The sequence below is a fragment of the Scatophagus argus genome, chromosome 4 (assembly GCF_020382885.2).
Source record: "Scatophagus argus isolate fScaArg1 chromosome 4, fScaArg1.pri, whole genome shotgun sequence".
Taxonomy (NCBI): Eukaryota; Metazoa; Chordata; class Actinopteri; family Scatophagidae; genus Scatophagus; species Scatophagus argus.
The window spans coordinates 25,815,994-25,834,182 of NC_058496.1; the positions used below are offsets into that span (position 1 = coordinate 25,815,994).

At 39.8% G+C, this 18,189-nt stretch overlaps 1 protein-coding gene across 2 annotated transcripts in view; it reads left to right on the forward strand.

Moving 5' to 3' along the window:
- Positions 1-18,189, forward strand: part of adgrd2 (adhesion G protein-coupled receptor D2) — a 35,348-nt gene that overhangs the window by 7,920 nt on the left and 9,239 nt on the right. The window contains exons 9-19 of one of the 2 annotated variants that reach the window (XM_046386009.1): positions 736-870; positions 1,225-1,333; positions 2,491-2,596; positions 2,691-2,746; positions 2,937-3,063; positions 3,185-3,288; positions 3,557-3,659; positions 4,753-4,906; positions 8,643-8,776; positions 9,354-9,469; positions 11,983-12,103. In XM_046386009.1, coding sequence (XP_046241965.1) covers positions 736-870; positions 1,225-1,333; positions 2,491-2,596; positions 2,691-2,746; positions 2,937-3,063; positions 3,185-3,288; positions 3,557-3,659; positions 4,753-4,906; positions 8,643-8,776; positions 9,354-9,469; positions 11,983-12,103 — 1,265 coding nt within the window. Of the gene's footprint in view, positions 1-735; positions 871-1,224; positions 1,334-2,490; positions 2,597-2,690; positions 2,747-2,936; positions 3,064-3,184; positions 3,289-3,556; positions 3,660-4,752; positions 4,950-8,642; positions 8,777-9,353; positions 9,470-11,982; positions 12,104-18,189 lie in introns of those variants that run through there. The other variant, XR_006843137.1, reaches the window with a different exon arrangement.

The following is an 18,189-nucleotide window of genomic DNA, read 5'->3' on the forward strand; positions in this document are numbered from 1 at the left end:
AAACAAGAAACATAAGCAGTAGGGCAATCAGATAGGTTGTTAGCAAATCCACAGATCAGTCAGAAGAGAAAGAGCAAAGGAAGGCAAACAAGCTTTCTGTTGTGACCATCTATCACAACAGTACAGTCCGGTTTAACTTCCACCTACCCCTAGTAGGTGAAAGATTGATCATAGTATGAATAACATTTCAGCCTTTCAAATTGTCTGATTGCTTGTACTTGTACTATTTTTAGCAATGTTGTTGGGTTCTGGTAATTACTAGTTATTTCAAAGAGGTGGCCTGAATTTAAAAAAATCAAAATCATGAAATTTGACATACATACCAGTTGCTATTTCCATTGTGAAGATTTGTTCATGGAACTTCTGAAATCTTAACTTTTCTTCTAAGGTGTCCAATTTTCCTGACCTCGTCATTGTGCTCAAGAATGCAGCAAGAAAAATCTCAAGTAGATTCCTGAGATAAAATAAATTACTGTGTTCTTACAATGCTGCAGAAATATGCTAAAGTTGCTATGGTAACACTGTTTCCGCAGAGGTTAATCAATCAGTCTTGATTGAAATTCAATACGTGTGTGTGTGTTTGTGTGTATATATATATCTATATATCTATATATATATAGGTATATATGAAAATAATGTGTTTCTTACACCATCAAAATGGAATAAATAAGTATTTATCATAGGACCTTTCTTAATGGCAGTACGTCTGTGAATCTGTTATGCTGCCTTTTTCAGAGCTGGAGGTGCAGCAGCAGAAGTTGCAGGAAGGATCCAGAGAATCAAGCTTTTGTGGGCCTGAGACAGAGAAACACATAAATCCAGACTGTATATCAGTCCCTCATCAGAAAATACAGGATCTCCATAAAACTGGTCAGAAATGCTGCAAGAACCAAACATCTTACTCCATTTGCATTTACAGCAATCACTTATTCAGACTTATCTATCACAAAGCTGGGTGCTTGCAAATAAAGAAGATGCATGTTATTAACATGAGTCTAGCAATGCACTAACGACAGACTCGTGAATGTGTAGCATGTATTCACCTACTTACACTCCCAAGGTCTTGCAGTGAAGTGCAGATGGGGGCGCATTGTTGGGTTTTGCAGCAACTATTCATCTTGAACAATAAGCAATCCTAAATGAGCTACATTTCTTTGAGTACTGTTTTATTTAGCTGTCTGACGCAAGCTGAAACCTCATCTTGCTGCTGTGTTGAATGTGCAGGTTTCCATAAGCTCACATTGGTCAACACGTGGTATCGCTCTCTGCGGCCTCTTTTCAATCCCGAGGAGAACATCTCCATGGTTCCTACTGTCACTGATGGCAGCCAGAGGTAACATTCAACCGCAAGTTAAGTTTTTTTTGTTGTTGTTTTTTAATCACCACAGCTATCACAGCTGCATGTTTTTGCAACAGATTTTGTGGTACAGTCTGCAAAAGACTTGTGGGCTCAATACCAAATAACAGATATGTGGTTTTAAATAATGCTTACACCTACACCTGCTATGTAGAGTCAGACACTACATGTTACACAAGAGCCGACTCTAATCCATCTACATTATATTGTCATCACAGATAAAGCACAGAAGCAACTGCTATATCTTACAGGTGCCTTTTTGTTTAACATACATTGCATGCACCTGCATACAGTTTTCTTTATAAGTGCGAATGCTGTGATAAAGGATGCCTGTGTAATTCCTGTTGAGCACTTTAAGTAGAGCCAGTCAAAATTTGTTATACTGTAAGTGTAATGACAATAAAGGTTTCTATTCTATTCTATTCTGTTCTAATAAAATCAGTGTTGGTGGTATTGTTACTAATTTATACTACATTAACTTTTTAGCTATCTTATAGCTAACTTTGGCCAACAAAAGAATGAAGAGAAAATCGTCATCACTTGCCCTTTGAAGTATATGGCAGTGTGTGAAATTGTTCTTTTACTAGCTTATTTACATTTGCTGTAATTAAATTTGTAATATCCATATATCCATATATCCAATATCCAATATCCAATGGATGCTAACTTACTTACAAATAACATTTTTTGTAGAAATGAATGGTACATACTAAACAAATGAAGCAATCAGCTAATACTGGAATTAAAGCAAATAAACAGAGTCCAACAATACAAAGCCAGAATGCTTAACATGCACAGCATCTACAAACACAGATCGAGTAAAGCTGGATTGTGATCTTCAAATGAACACAGAAAACAAGAAATCCAAGCAAATTGTCACCAGCGTGGATGTTTTTACACTTTCAGAGAAAGGCAGTACAACCGCAGTTTGCAGTAATTTACCTTAGATGTTTATAAACTGCAGGTTATAAGAGTCTTTTTAAAATACATCCTCAAAAAATTACATATCATGCATCCCTTTTTTCGCTTGGAGTTAAATATATTCTGCAAATCAGTCCATTTACAGATATAGCTCGATCATTTCTTTGCTCTGTATCAATCATTATGATGTATGAATTTGTGTACGTAACCAGGTATTTGGGCACCATCCTGGGCTCTTCTGTCATTTCCACCACAGTGCTGGGAGACGACCAACCGGTTAGCACAGCAGTTCGCTTCCATCTCCAGCACCGAGTACAGGTTAACAAAGTCTCTCTAAACTGCCTTCTTCTGAAATCTTCACAATTTTTTGTCAATTAAATGTCATATATTATGTGTTGTATATTTTTTACAGAATCCCACTGGCACTGTGTATGATCCAGTGTGTGCTTACTGGGATTTTAATCTCACGTAAGTGCCAATAAACACAAAGTGTGGATAGTTTGGAGGTCTCAGATTCCTACCACAGTTATCATACCTATTTTATTTTTAAAAAAAATGGTGTAAGTGCTGCAAAACTTTTAGATCAGAGAGTATTTTCATTCCAAGAATTCCTGTGTGCATGTAGATATGTAAGTACGTGTTGTTTGTGTCTGACTAGTCCCGAGGCTGGTGGGTGGTGGAATACCAAAGGCTGTGAGATAGTGTCCAAGCAATATGGATACACTGTGTGCTACTGCAACCACACCACCAATTTTGCAGTATTACTCCAGGTTTACGAAGCCCAGGTAACATTCCCCTCTCCAATTATCACTGTGTATTTTGTGTAGACTTTCATCTACATCTGCTACTATTTACAGCTCATGCTCTGCGTGTGTGTGTGTGTGTGTGTGTGTGTGCACGTGTCAGAGGAGCCAGGAGAATGAAAAAGCTCTGCAGGTGCTGACGTTCATCGGCTGTGGAGTGTCTCTGTGTGGCCTCCTCTTCACCTTCATCCTCTTCATCGCTGTGGGGTGAGTCACAAACATCACAGAGTGCACTCTGTAAAGCGCACAGGGTGAAAAGCATTTCATAAAACCCTGCCAGATTCACATCAATAAATGGAAAAAAAAAACAGAACATTGTGCTCTGTACACATGTCAACAGCATCACAGTGAAATATTTTTTAAAAATCCTAAGAACTGCTGGGAGAGCTTTACTCTATTTTATGCTCTGTGTTGCATGCATGGATGTGTGTGTGTGTGTGTGTGTGTGTGTGTGTGTGTGTGTACACCTGTGCAGTGTCCCCAAATCAGACCGTACCACTGTCCACAAGAACCTCATTGTTGCTCTGGGCATCGCTGAACTGCTGTTGATGTGCAGTGACTGGGTGTCTGCCAATGAGGTAAGATCGCACATACAGCATATTTGTAAATTTGAAGTGTTTTACAATATGTGGTTCTCCACAAAATGATAATGTGTTCATTGACAATTTCCTGTTATGTTACTGTTCAAAATATCATATATTTAACTTTTAAGCTGAAGACAGTACTGTCATGCATTGCTTCTGATGTATGTCAAACAATTGCCTGTATACCTTTAACTACATCAAATGCCCAAACATCCAATGGACAGCCCACTATAACCACACAGCTTCAAACACTCTATGGTTTTTACATGTTTCTGTTGGTCAGAACTGACATGTTTACCACCAATAAAATATTGTCTTCTTTAATAAATTTGGTGTTAATGCTGAAACCAGTTAAAACAGTGTGTTCAAACAGTGGCTAAATGTTGGCAGGTAAAGCACACTTTAAACATGGAGCAGATAGGCTGACGCAATGATGCTGCGACAAATTGAAACTTATTACAAGAAATTTATGGAGCATTTTCTGAGAGAGTCTATGGATATTGCTGTCACTAGTTCAGCGATGAGTTGAAACAGACAGTGTGTTCACAAACTCTCCTGCTGGCAGGTAAGAGAGCCTAAACACATCATTTGCATTACAGTAAAAAAAAATGGAAATCACATGTTGCAGCTTCTTCTTGTGTTACAGAGAATGTCAGTTGAGTAGCTAGCACTTCATTGTGGCCAAGACTACCTTCGAATGTGGTCTGAGTGATTTCAGATACAAGCTCAGTGCACTTGGATGCATTCAGACCTGTACTTAGAGCTGTCCACTTTGTGATCACATCACTCAGGACACGTGTTCATACCAGGTCTGAACATTGTCACTGACAATTCTGCTAACACCACCCTCAACTTGACCGAGGTATCTCAAAAACTGTTTGCTAGGTATTCCTGAATGTTACTGTGCATATTCCAAGTCTCCAAAGGAGGAATTTGACATTTTTTTGTAACTCGTACTCGTAAAACTTGGAACATTTTTGCTCTCTTGATGAAGTATGGACTCAAAGAAAAGTGAAATCACTTTCCAAGAAATATAATTCGCACTGGGCCACAGAACGTCTTTGTTTTTTATATTCTAATCCTGCAGGCAGCGTGCTTCATGGCGACTGCACTACTCCACCTTTTCTTCATGGCCTCCTTCTCCTGGATGCTGGTGGAGGGCCTGCTGCTGTGGAGCAAGGTTGTATCTGTCAACATCAGCGAGGATCGCAGGATGAAGCTCTACTACATCATTGGCTGGGGTAAAGTCTCATCTCCCTTGACTGCCTGGTCAAGTTGGAACTGGTAACTTGTAGATTCGGATCAATTTCTTTTTGTTTTCTCATCACCCTAAAACTAACATTATATGTTATGATATGCCATATATGGTATGTGACTCCATGACCTGCAGCAGGAATTAGGGAAAATGTTAGCTAAATTGTTGGATTGAATTTATATTGCTATTGTGTTACAGTGTATTGTATGTTGCAGTATATTTAAATTTGTGTAATTATCACAGTATCTCAGATTCAGTAAACCACAGTTGGAATGAAAGATATCAAACCATGCTTGCAGATAGTCATGGTCCTGTATACCATGATCCTGCAACATACATACGGGTCCTGCTCGGGGTTTCCTCCTGTTGGCGGGGAGGGTTTCCTTGCTACTGTCTGCTTGCTTGGGGGTTCGGGCTCTGGGTCTCTGTGGAGCGTCTGGAGGCGATCTTGATTGTATAGGGTGCTATATAAATGAATTGAACTGAACTGAATCGAATTGATAGGATAGTGGTTTTCAACAGAACATGAAAAATACATGAATGATACAGCATTTCATTATAATTTCATTATTATAATTTCAGTCTTGTGAAATGTTAAAATCATATTGAGGTGGTAGCAAAAGTGAAACTAAACAGTTGAGATTTTGTTTTACTTGTCTTTTTAGTAATGTCATTCTCATGTTGTTAACTGCTTTCCTGCCTGTACAACATCCATTGCACGTCTGCCCGTCCTGGGTGAGGGATCCCTCCTCTGTTGCTCACCCTGAGGTTTCTTCCATTTTTTTCCTGTTAAAGGTTTTTCTGGGAGTTTTTCCTTAGTCGATGTGAGGGTCGAAGGGCAGAGGATGTTGCTGATGCTATGTTAAGCCCTTTGAGACAAACTGCTTGTAAAAATGGGCTATACAGACAAAGTTGTCTTAAGTTGTCTTAACATGATATCAGCATATAATAATAATAATAATAATTATCAACCATTCACATCAAATTAAGTCATAATTTCAATAAAGACATTTGATTACCTCATTTTAATGAGCTGCAGTAATGAAACCACAATCTGATCTCATAAACTGACCCTTTAATAAATAAGCACATAAGCAGCTTTTAGCCTCATCTTATATTTCACACACATTTAGGACAACTAAACCTATTTAAAGAGGGATGTTACATACAATTAAATAAAACTGAATCTGTGAGTGATTTTGTAATTGGGTGTCTTTAGACATATCAAAATGTGCCTGTCACATTTTACATCCAAATATGCATCTATTTGCTTGGTTGTTCAAACATCATACACTAATACCCTAAATTAGCCCTTCTCAATGTTTGGGCATAATTTAGACAAAAACATAAAAACAAGTATTAATCTTTCCAAGGTACTGTAGATGTTTGTCAAATCAGGATTGTAAGCAAAAATAAACCCAGACGGAGACTTTTAAGTAGATTGTAGAACAACAAAAAAAATGTGGAAAAATGTGTTCTAAAGTGCTACAACAGTTTGCCTGAAGGACAAAACAATAATCTCACAAAGTGTTCACATTTGCTGATAATGTGTGTTTAGACATCACTGATGACTTCACTTGTAAAGTATACTGAGAATGGAATTTACTTTTGCTTGGTTCATCTGCTAGAGGAATGGGACATCTTGCTGTCCTCAGACAGATGATAGGGAGAGTTCATGAGGGGACACACAGGTGGGGAGGACACAGACGAGCAGCCTCTCGCAGCTCTGTAGTACTTCTGTGACTTCTTCTGGAAAATGAAATAATCAAGCAAGACACTGTCACATGAAATGTTGAGAATATTTCATTTACATCATGTAAATTGTATGCTACCCCCAAACATAAACACTAAAACACAGGCTGTGCGCAATTTTTTTACTTGAAATATTCAGTTATTTTTTGTGACCAACTTATTATAATCTATGCTTTACATAGAAACTATGATAATAGTAGATCACAATTAAATCAAATGTGAGCTCAAGAATATTAAGATAAGTGTGAGCCACACGGTAGCTACAATGTTGGTTCCAGTACTGGCAACATTACACCACCAGATGTGAACTGTTGTGAACTGTGAGAGAGAGAAAGGAAGAGAGACAAAGAGGAAGAGAGAGAGAGAGAGAGAGAGAGTGGGGGGCGGCACAGGACCACAGCCAGAAGAACGACCAGAGATCCATGGGAACTTATGAGACGAGAAAGCACAAAGACTATGTGGAAGATGCCACTTTGGTTTCATGCATTAATGGGACAGGAATGTGTACAGAAGGAGGGGGTGAAGATGAGAGAGAAGCTCAGTGCACCATGGGTAAGACCCCCGTTAGAATATGTTAGAGGCCACAAATTGTACTGAAAACAAAGAAACTGTAGTTGAACGTTTCATATTTCATGCCCCCATTTTGATTTAAGAGATAAAAATTTCCGAAAGTGCTGAAACTAAAAAAAAAAAAAAATTAAAAACATCAAAACACAAATTGCAGTTCAAATCTGTAACTAAATAGTAAGATATCTATAAATAAATGAATTTTTAACATACACAATTAATGACTATGTCAATATACCATTGCAATATCTTTATATTTTTTTTCTTACAAACATAGTGTATAAGACTGTCACAGACACGACTGGCATACACCCATCGGCTATAGTATTATGAAAACTGACAGGAGAAGTGAATTGATTAGCAAGGAGTTAGCAAATTCTCCAGATCTCAATCCAATCGACCATCTGTAGGAGGTGCTGGAAAAAGTCCAATCCATGAAGGCTCCACCTTGCAACTTACAGGATTTAAAGGATCTGATGTCTCGCTGCCATGTACCACAGCATGCCTTCAGAGGTTTAACGGAGTTCATGCCCCGATGGCTGTTTTGCTGGCAAAATTGGGCTTACTCAATATTAGGCAGGTGTTCAATGTATACTTCACATAACCAGGTATTATTAGTGCTGTAGCTTCTTTAAGGTCATATTACATTTCCCAGAAAACCCTTTGCTCCTTATTTACTGTTCTTATCTTTTGCTTTACTAAAGGTGATTTTAGAGGCGAACATGTAGAGGTTGTTAAGTCCCCACAGGTGACCCTGTGTATTTTCTGTAGCATTACCTTCATGTTTCAGTTTACTGAGCATACTGATCAATGCTGCCCAGAAGATGAACCCTCTCCATTTCGGAAATTCCATTCCTTTTGCACCATTCTCAGAAACAAGCCCCTTCTAATCAGCAGGGAGGCTGTCATGAGACCCCACAAATGTGTGCTTCCTTGGGTTTACTGCAGGCCTCCCCCTTTGCTCTTTCATATTGGGGAGTGTATTAAATGTTGTAGCCTGTAGGGGCTGCTAGGTAGACTTTAGTTTTTCAGACTTGGTGAATCTGCTGATGATTTATTGATGTTATTTTATGTCAATATTTACACAAACATTATGTGATTCATATGATATCATGTTATGCTATGCTGCATCTGTGAGTGTGTGTTATGTCGCATAATGAGCTGAGAACAGTATGTGAAAAAGCACCACAAACACTCAATATTCAAGTTTTCCTTTCATCATGCAGATGTACTGCATGTTCCCCTTCAGACTAAACACACTAATAAAACAGAGTAGACTAAATAGCCTGGTCAATAGATGGTGCAGCACTGTATCCATAAATAATACATTTTTAAACATGTTCTTTCTTTTGTTGTCACAGCTCTACCATAGTTCATTTTCTCATTATCAAATTGTTTTTCAGGACTACCTGTTCTAATAGTTGGTGTAACACTGGCAGTATCTGTGAACAAGTACAAGGCAGATGATCACTGCTGGCTCAATGTGAAGACTGACACGATCTGGGCCTTCGTGGGACCTGTTATATTTGTCTTGGCGGTATGTAATCACCCTGTGTGTGTGTGTGTGTGTGTTTACCTCATCAAGTTTTTGATTACCATGTAACAAAGTTTTGATGACTGATTCCTGTTTGTGTTTGCATCTAGCGTGAACACGAGGACACACTTAAAGAGGCATATGTGTGACCCATTCCTGCCCTAACTCCCTAGCAAAAGGCAGTGAACGCTAGTTAGCCAACCATGGATGTAAATGGTGCAATTGTCTAAATATTCAAAGAAGTTGCTTTTCAAGTGTTTTATGATTATGGAAATGTATTTGATTATGCCTGCCAAATTATGCCTGACATCCCCCGAAATCCTAAACAACACAGAAGATCAAGCTTCTAGATGAAGACTGAGCTTCTGTGTTTCTCTTCTGCATTTGCTCTGTGTTCTCTTTTTCTAATTCAGGAGCAATTAAAAATGAAATGATGCACATGAGCTCAGTCCTGTTTTGTGATTTCCTGCAGCCTCAGGAAGAGGGTAAACTTTCCCTCCTATACGTGTGAGCTTGAGGCCAAGTGGATCTGCAGCGGCATGTCTCATATTTGCTGGATACTGTTGTCCTATGCCTGCAGGTCAATGCAGTTGTGCTTTGTCGGGTTGTCATGGTGACCGTTTCCAGCGCTCGGCGACGTGCTAAGATGCTCAGTCCAAGCTCAGCATCAAAGATGCAGACCTTTGACCTCACCTGGTGAGATGCAATGGCTTCTCTACCTCTTTCTGTCACACTCTCTCTCTCCTCCTGCGTTTTGTGTGCTTTCTTTCATGAGTCTTTTTCTCTTGTGCTCCCACTCTCTCACACAAGCTCTCTCTCTCACACACACACACACATTTCCATTTTGGTCAAGCCAGCTATAGTCAATAGAGACAGTGTGAGAGATTGGGAGTTTAGGCTCAAGAGTCTTCTGTGGGAGTTGTAAGGGCTTATCAGCTTAACACCTGGTCCCAACACATCTGAATGTGTCTTTGTGCGTGCGTGTGTGTGTGTGTGTGTATTTGTGCTGAATCTTGGGATCTGTTTTAACTTAAAACTGCATTCTGTCATAAATTCTGTTATCTTATAAGTGCTGCCATCTATAATTTTCATAAACACACATGAAGCACATGAGAGCAACAGTGAAGGTATGGCAACTTTAAAGTTTCTGCCCTTCACTGAACAAACCTTATTACTGAGCACTGTTTGAGGCCAATTTTGTAGTACATGTACTTCCTTCATCTTTGTTATAGGGCCTTGAAAACACAAGGCCAAGGAACCCAATTCTTAGTTCTGTTATTTCACCACAGCTTACAGAAATACTGCTACTCTTATTATATCTAATCATGTTAAAGGCTAAGTAATGTTATGTTTTCCTGATAGCCAACGAATCCCATGAAATGACGCGCACCAACAATGCATCAGTATTAGTCTGTATTAGGCACTAGGTTTTGTATATATGTATATCTATAAATCGGTAGATAGATAGAGTATAGTCTGTATAATCTGTAGGTAGATGTAATATGATCAGTGTAATCTGTTTATAGTGTCGCATTGTGAGGACATGCCTTACTCCCACCTTACTTATGCAAGTCCCCACACCGTAAATCATTAAATATTACTGCAAAGTCTATGTAATGTCCCCAGAAGTATAGAAATAAGTGTGTGTGATGTCTTTATCTGCTGCGTTTTCATCCACCTTAGAGTGTGTGTGTGTGTGTGTGTGTGTAAATATGCAGATAATCCATTTCTGGCATGTAATTATATGTCATTAAATATATTACAAATGGAAATCACACACCTTGCTTTTGGCAGTTTTCTTTGGAGCTACATTCTACTAAATAAACATTCCAAATGACGAGTGTTGACAGTGAGATAAGTGAAGAATCAAAACAGGGCTATCTAAACAGTTTTGTATCTTTGTTATTTCACGTCCATTCTGTGAGCACCACATATAAAACTCCACTTAACTGTTGTATTTCAGCGGAGGCAGAAATCTCAGACATGGAAAGACATTTCAAAATATGGACAAATAAAATTAAATAGTTTGGTCTAGACCTTCTCTAACTGGAAAGTGTCATGAGATAACTTTTGTTGTGAATTGGTGCTGTGTAAATAAACTTTATTGAAATGAATTAAAACCAAAAATATGTTTGGCTGGACATTATTACTGATAGAGAAAACATATTCTTTATAATTTAAGAAATCTCTTCAATGTATTGAATTATTTCCCATGATTAACTGATTCACCCAGCGTATACAGTGCATACATATGCAGTGTAGCACCATCTAAATGTTCTTGTATTTTACTTGGAGAGGAATAGAATAGAATGTGAGGATTATACATAGATGTATTATAAGACATCTTTGTGCAGTGCACATAAGTCCCATTTTTCTTTCAGTATTTTGAGTACTAATGTGCTTTTCCAGAGGTATACACACAGGTCAGTGCACTAGAATTAGAAGATAATGCTATATGTTTTATGGCTGAGAAGAGATTTCATTTCTCACAAGTAAAAAGTCCTTCAACCCAACACACAACAGCTCTCCTTCATCCAGACATTTTTTTTTTTCCAAAATTGGCCTTAGCCTGATGTAAATGTTAGGACGCCATTCCCTCTCTTGCTGTCGTTGTGTCTCTTCGTTCCCTCACAAACAGACTGAAAGTAGATGTCTGCGCCAGCCCTAGAATGTTATTTGAATTCAGCAGATTAGAGGGAAAGCAACTTTCAAAAATAAAAGGGAAGAGAGGGAAGTGGGTGCTGGCTTTGTCCTTGCAGACACGGTGTAGTCTGAAAACTCAATCTTTCTACCCAGGTGCAGCACTGAGACAACAATAGTGGTTTGAACAAAGGCAACCTTTTCCGCCTTGCCCCATAAAATGGTTATTGGCCGTATAAGTGCCATTGAAAGGATGATTGCAAAGTATGTCTGTGGTAGGCAGCTAAATCTATAGTTGTGCAGAGATGTTTCGTGGGGATTCAAGGAAGACATTTTTGAGAAGAAAATACTACTGGCTCTTTGAGTCTAAATGGCTGACAAAGACAGGTTATACAAAGAGAGGAATCAAAAGGAATCAAATGGTGCCACAACACAGTGTGAAGTTTTGTTTCAGGGTTCCTTTGGACCTCACTCTCAAGCATCTACATTGAGAGTACATGTGTGTGATTCACACACATACTGTATGTGCATTTACGATTCTGGTATGTGTGTCTTCTGTATGTTTGCAGGGCTGTGACCCGTCCTGTTCTTATCCTGCTGCCGGTGCTGGGTCTGACCTGGCTGTGTGGAGTGTTGGTCCATCTGTCTGTAGTAGTTGCCTATATCTTCATCGCTCTCAATGCATTCCAGGTAAACAGCAGTACATAATATTTGCAAACATTATTTAATTGCAGTCTGTTACGATAATCTTGTAATATTAGGGATTACGTAGGGTTGCCCAAGCAGGTGCACATACAAATTCCAACCATTAGTTGAATCACCGCAAGACAATCATACATAACAAAATGGTACATGACGTTTTTCCCTAACAAACCTGATTTGTTTATTTTGATCATGATCAAGATCATATATAGTAATGGAAACTTAAAGAAAAGTAAAGGTGTCATCTGCATATGATCTATGTTTTTATAAGAATGTATCATATGACATAGTGACAACAGTGTGAAAATGGTTGCTTTTAGTGCTGAGCCTTGGACCTAAAGATGGATGACATCTGATCAAAAGTGTACCCAAAACACCTTGCAGAGGGGACATGGCTCAAATTATTTAATATGCTATAAAAACAGTGAAACATCATGATTGACAGCTGAGCGCTGCTCGTGACCGGGACAGATTGGTGTATTGGAAGGAATTTAGTTGTGTGGCTCTGTCACCCAATCACTACTGCTCAGACTCACCAACACAAGGTGGCGGCAAACCAATCCAGGGTATTTTGGCTTGTGGGTGGGAAGTGGAGATGCAGCATCTCTATATAAGTCAATGTGATGAACCTGAAGTGTGAAAGGAAACATCCTTGAGCCTTTCCTTAAGCTAAAAGTATACTTCTTGTGTATTAACTTACAGTAACCATGCTGTTTCATGTTAACCACATGTTAGAGAGGCTTTGTAAAGGCTTTGCACATCACATACATATACTCAAGGCTCAAAGTTGTCAAGTCTGCTTATTATACTCAACCTTGGGCTTCTTCGTCTACTAGCTCACTTTCAAATATTGGCAGGAGAAGGCTGCAATTTTTTGGGTGTGTTTCTAATGTGTTGTTACTTATTTGGGCTTACTCTCGTTACTGCATGTCTGTCCTGTTATGATTCCTACACCCTGTCACCCTTCCCGAACACACAATTGTCTGGGTCAGTTGATTGAGTTTAACTGTTTGAGTGAGTTCAAAAGAAAGATGTAAAACCACACTTAACAGTATTTTAAATGGTTATTGATTGAATCATATATTTATCAAGCAGAAACTCACATTAGTCAAGTTGCCTCTTTATGGCTTCTTTCCAAAGACCTGATTTCTTGTCTCTCTTTAACCTACAACTACAATGTCTCTTTCCAGAAATCATGAGCTGGTCAGTCAAGACAATTCACAGACCTTGTTCTATCAATGGACCTCAAAAAAAAAACCTACTTTTACAGTGGCAATATAATAATAGTAACTTCATTTGTATAGCTCTTTCGACAAACAATAAGCTTTAACAAAGAAAGAATAAAAAAATACTGCCGTAAAAAATAAGAACACATTATTGATATAAAATATAACAAATCTTATCTGCTGTGTATTCATCCAATTTAGTGTGTGTGTGTGTTTGCGCGTAGATTTTTGTCCGTGTGTGGGAGAAGACAGTCGGGCATTTGAACGACAGGTCATACCACATCTACCTCCAGCTCTCCTCCCCTGATAACACAGCAGTTACTTCCTCTCTCAGACACTTTTTACTCACTTCAACATTTCTGTTTCTTATACCTCACGTTCAATCTGCACATCTTTCTCTTTCTCTCTCTCCTTGTCTTTGCTTATGCAACCCACCCCTGCATGTTATTTCCTGGTTGTTAATTAATCAAAATGAGCTGGCCCCTGGGTGACCCCCAGAGAGCTGCTAGTTAATTTAGATTTACTGCCTGTGTCAAGCTGAGGGCAGATAACATTTCAGTAGGAGTTCTTCCTCATGTAGACAGGAGGATAATGATGAACCAGCCCATTATTCTTACCAATATAAAAATAATGTAATAATAATATAACCAATATCTTCCTCAAGCTCGGGTCTTCTATCAGAGCCCACAGATGTACCTGGAATCTGCTGGAGCCACTTTGAGGGTCACAGCCCCCAGTGCCCAATTACCACTGGCACCACTGTTGCTTTTACTCACCACATCTTTTCTAGCTCTTCTTTTAGCCCTTGTTATTTTTTGAGCTTCTCGTGATCATTCTCTTTGATGTTGCAGTTACTTGGGATTGCTAAATCTATCAATTCAATTCAATTCAGTTTATTTATATAGCGCCAATTCACAACAAAAGTTATCTCATGACACTTTCCAGTTTGAGCAGGTCTAGACCAAACTCTTTAATTAAATTGTAAATAGAGAGAGCCCAACATTCCCCCTTGAGCAAGCACTTGGTGACAGTGACGAGGAAAAACTGCCTTTTAGAAGGCAGAAACCTCGGAGCAGACCCCGGCTCAAGATGGGCGGCCATCTGCCTTGACCGGTTGGGTTGAGAGAGAGGGAGAGAGAGAGAGAGAGAGAGAGAGAGAGCAGGAGAGCAAGAGAGAGGGAGAGAGAGAGAGAGAGAGAGAGAGAGAGAGAGCAAGGGAGAGAGGCAGAGGGGGTGGGGTGTGAGAGAAGGAGCACACAAGCAGAGATGCATAGCAGCAGTAATAATACCAGAAGTATCGAAAATGTAGATAATGATAATGACAATGAAGTATACAGAAGGTATTATGGTGATTTTGATAACAATAGTAGTAACAATAATGGTATCAACACTGCCTTCTTCTGTTCTTTGTCAACCACCACAATGTCCGGCTGGTTTGTCCTCACCATTTTCTCAGTCAGGATTTCGAAGTCCCACGGAATCTTAGCTTTGTAATTCTGAACCACCCTGGGAGGCGTCTTGCATTCTGACCTTGGGACCTCCGGCCCATACTCAGTACAGATGCCAGCCACCTGGTTATGGTGTTCCATGTACGCTGTTCCTGTCATCATCTTACACCCTACTGTTATGTGCTGAATTGTCTCAGGGGCATCTTTGCACAGCCTGCATCTGGGGTCCTGTCTGGTGTGGTAGACCCCAGCCTCTGTTGAACTTGTACTGAGTGCCTGTACTGCCATGATTAGTGCTTCTGTACGGTCCCGCCTTCTCTAGTCATTGGCAGGATTTCTTCATATCAGCCACTATTTCTCGGTGGTACATGCCGTGCAAGGGCTTGTCCCTCCATGATCTTTCGTCCTCTTCCTCCTCATCATTGCCAGGTTTCTGCTGCCTCGGGTATTCACTTAGCAGTTCATCTCTGGGGGCAATTTTTCTGATGTATTCCTGGATCTCTGTTGTTTCATCTTGAACAGACACACTCCCTCCCTCGTTCCGCTTAGCATACAGTCTGAGGGTGCTGCACCATGCATCGAGCATCCTTGTCTTGATATCAATGGCCTCTATCTCCTCATTTGGCCAATTTATTATGCCAGCAGGGTATTTGAAGACTGGCAGGTCATATGGGTAAATGGACAGGACCTTGTTCTTACCATTCAGCTGACTTCTCAGGACCTGCCTCACTCTGTGTAGGTATTTGACTGCAGCTGACTTGCTTGTGGTTTCCTCGTGGTTTCCATTTGCTTGCAGGATCCCAACATAACTATCCTGAACATCTGTAATGTTGCCCTCCCTCAGCTCAACCCTCTCTATTCTAATCATGAGAGAAGGAGCACACAAGCAGAGATGCATAGCAGCAGTAATAATACCAGAAGTATTGGAACTGTGGATAATGATAATGACAATGAAGTATACAGAAGGTACTATGTTGATTATGATAGCAATATTAGTAACAATAATATTGGTAGCAGCTGCAGCAGAGTAGTAATAGAATTAAAATAGATTATGACTAAACAGTAGTAATAGCAGTAAGTTTCGAGCAGGACCGCAGCAGGAGGTCCAACCACGACTCATAGGAACCTGAGAGACGAGAAAGCACAAGGACTCCAGGGAAGAAGTTGAGTTGAGTTTGTTATATGCATTAATGGGACATAAATGTGTGCAGAAGGAGAGGGAAAAGAAGAAAGAGCTCAGTGCGTCACGGGAGGACTTCCGGCAGTCTAAGTCTATAGTAGCATAACTAGGGGCCGGCCAAGGAAAGTTTTTAGTCTACTCTTAAATGTAGAGACTTAAATGTCTCTGTGCAGTGCTTAAAGTCTGTGGTGTAAATGGTGAAGAGGAAGGGAGAGAGGATGGTTCCCTGTGGAGCCCCGGTGTTGCTGATCGCTTCATCTAACAAGCAGCACTTCAGGCATACATACTGTGGTCTGCTATTGAGATAGTCTGCGATCCAGGACACTGCTGCAACCGGCTGGGAGGGAGAGGGGGGAGAGGAAAGACAGGGAGATCCAGCGAGTTTTTCTCTGTTGTTGCAAAGTCCACATGTTGATGGAACTTAGGGAGGACTGTCTTGAGATTCACATGGTTGAAATCTCTGGCGATAATAAAAAGTCCATCTGGGTTTGAGTTTTGAGCTTCACTAACTTTTGTGTAAAGTTTGTTTAAGGCTACGTTAGCATTAGCACCAGGCAAAATATACTCTGCGACAATGAGCACAGTGGTGAATTCCTATGGCCAATAAAATGGCCTGCATCCGACGATTAGGAATTGCACCACTGTAGAACAGTGTGTGGACACCAAGACAGAGATCTTGCACCATTCCTTGTTGTAAATACCCTAACCGCTGCTGCAAGTCTTACAGATCCAAGTTGCGTCTTTGTCTGCATGGAACAGGGTTAGCCCGTCTAGTTCGATGGCGGCATCCGGTACTCTGTTGCTGAGTCACGTCTCTGTGAAAATGAAAACACAGCAGTTCCTGCATTCCAGCTGGGTGGTTCTTTGAAGTCACATGTAGTCCACTTTGTTTTCCAAGGCTCTTGCGTTGATGAGCATGATGGATGGGAGGGTCGGCCAGGTAGGGTTTGTTTTTAGCTTAGCATGGACTCCCGCCCGCTTGACGTGCTTCTGCTTCCTCTCTCGTGATATCATTTAAGCACGGTAGACAAGCACAGTAGACAAGAAGAACAAGAACAGCATGGTAAACAACAATGACTCTCTATTGACCAATCAAAGGACGGCAGTGGGTATGGCTTAAACCGTACCATACCTCACCACTGTACTTGGTACCCCAACAGAAGGGTGCCAAAAACCAGTATGGTACCCTTATTTTGGTAGACTTAACAACTTTTCATAATGGAAACACAAATAATTGCATACCATACCTAAGCGTACCGTGTTGATCAGTGAAAACACAGCTTTAGACCCACATGCCACTGAGCATTGGTGTTATGTGATGCCTCCTTCTCCCATATGTTTTTCAAATACTGTTCAGTCTCAGCTCTGGGTGGCTCTATACTCATGTTATTGCCCTGCCACTGAGAGTACAGCTTGGGTGGTATATATTCATATACATATATATGTATATGAATATATTTAAATAAGCTGCTTCAGCAAAGAGAGAGAGTAGAGAGTGAGAGTGTATGGCTACTATTAGATGTTCACATTAGCTGTTTACTGGCAGTCACTGTAATTTTGAGTTAATAATTAAATCTTTGCATGAGTTAACTATAGTGGGAATAATTATGTTTCAGTACAGAGCAGAAAATGTAGCATTTGTTTTGTGCTTCCTTACAATTAAATGATTACATTTATTGCAACATAAACTTAAGCCTCTGTGTACTGCTGCTTCAGAAAAGCAGAGAATTAAGACGCAACCCCCGATCAACAGTAACTCTAATGGCACATAGTACAGGAAGTTTGTTGGTAGCCTATAACTTTTACAAATGGCAAAACAATGAAAATTCAGGTGGAGCTATGGTTAGATTAATACATCCTTTGAAAATATATCCTATATCTGACTGTGACTATGTGAGGGCTCTTGACATTAGCATCAAGAACCAGTCATCTTATCTCCTGCTCTACCCGACCAGCAACTCAAAGTATACACAGGGTTGGGCAGATTAAAAAAAAAAAAAACAGTAACTATAGTCAGCCCTGATGATTGTGTAATTAGATTATAGTCACGGTATCGAGGATTACATTATTATATCTAGATTACCACTTCTATGGCAATTTTAAAATCATGGATAACTAATGATTTCATGATGACTAATGATGTATTAATTCTTATTGGACCAGGAGTAATGTTCTCTTGTTTTTTAAATATGATTGATGGATGGTGGGATTTTTTTTATA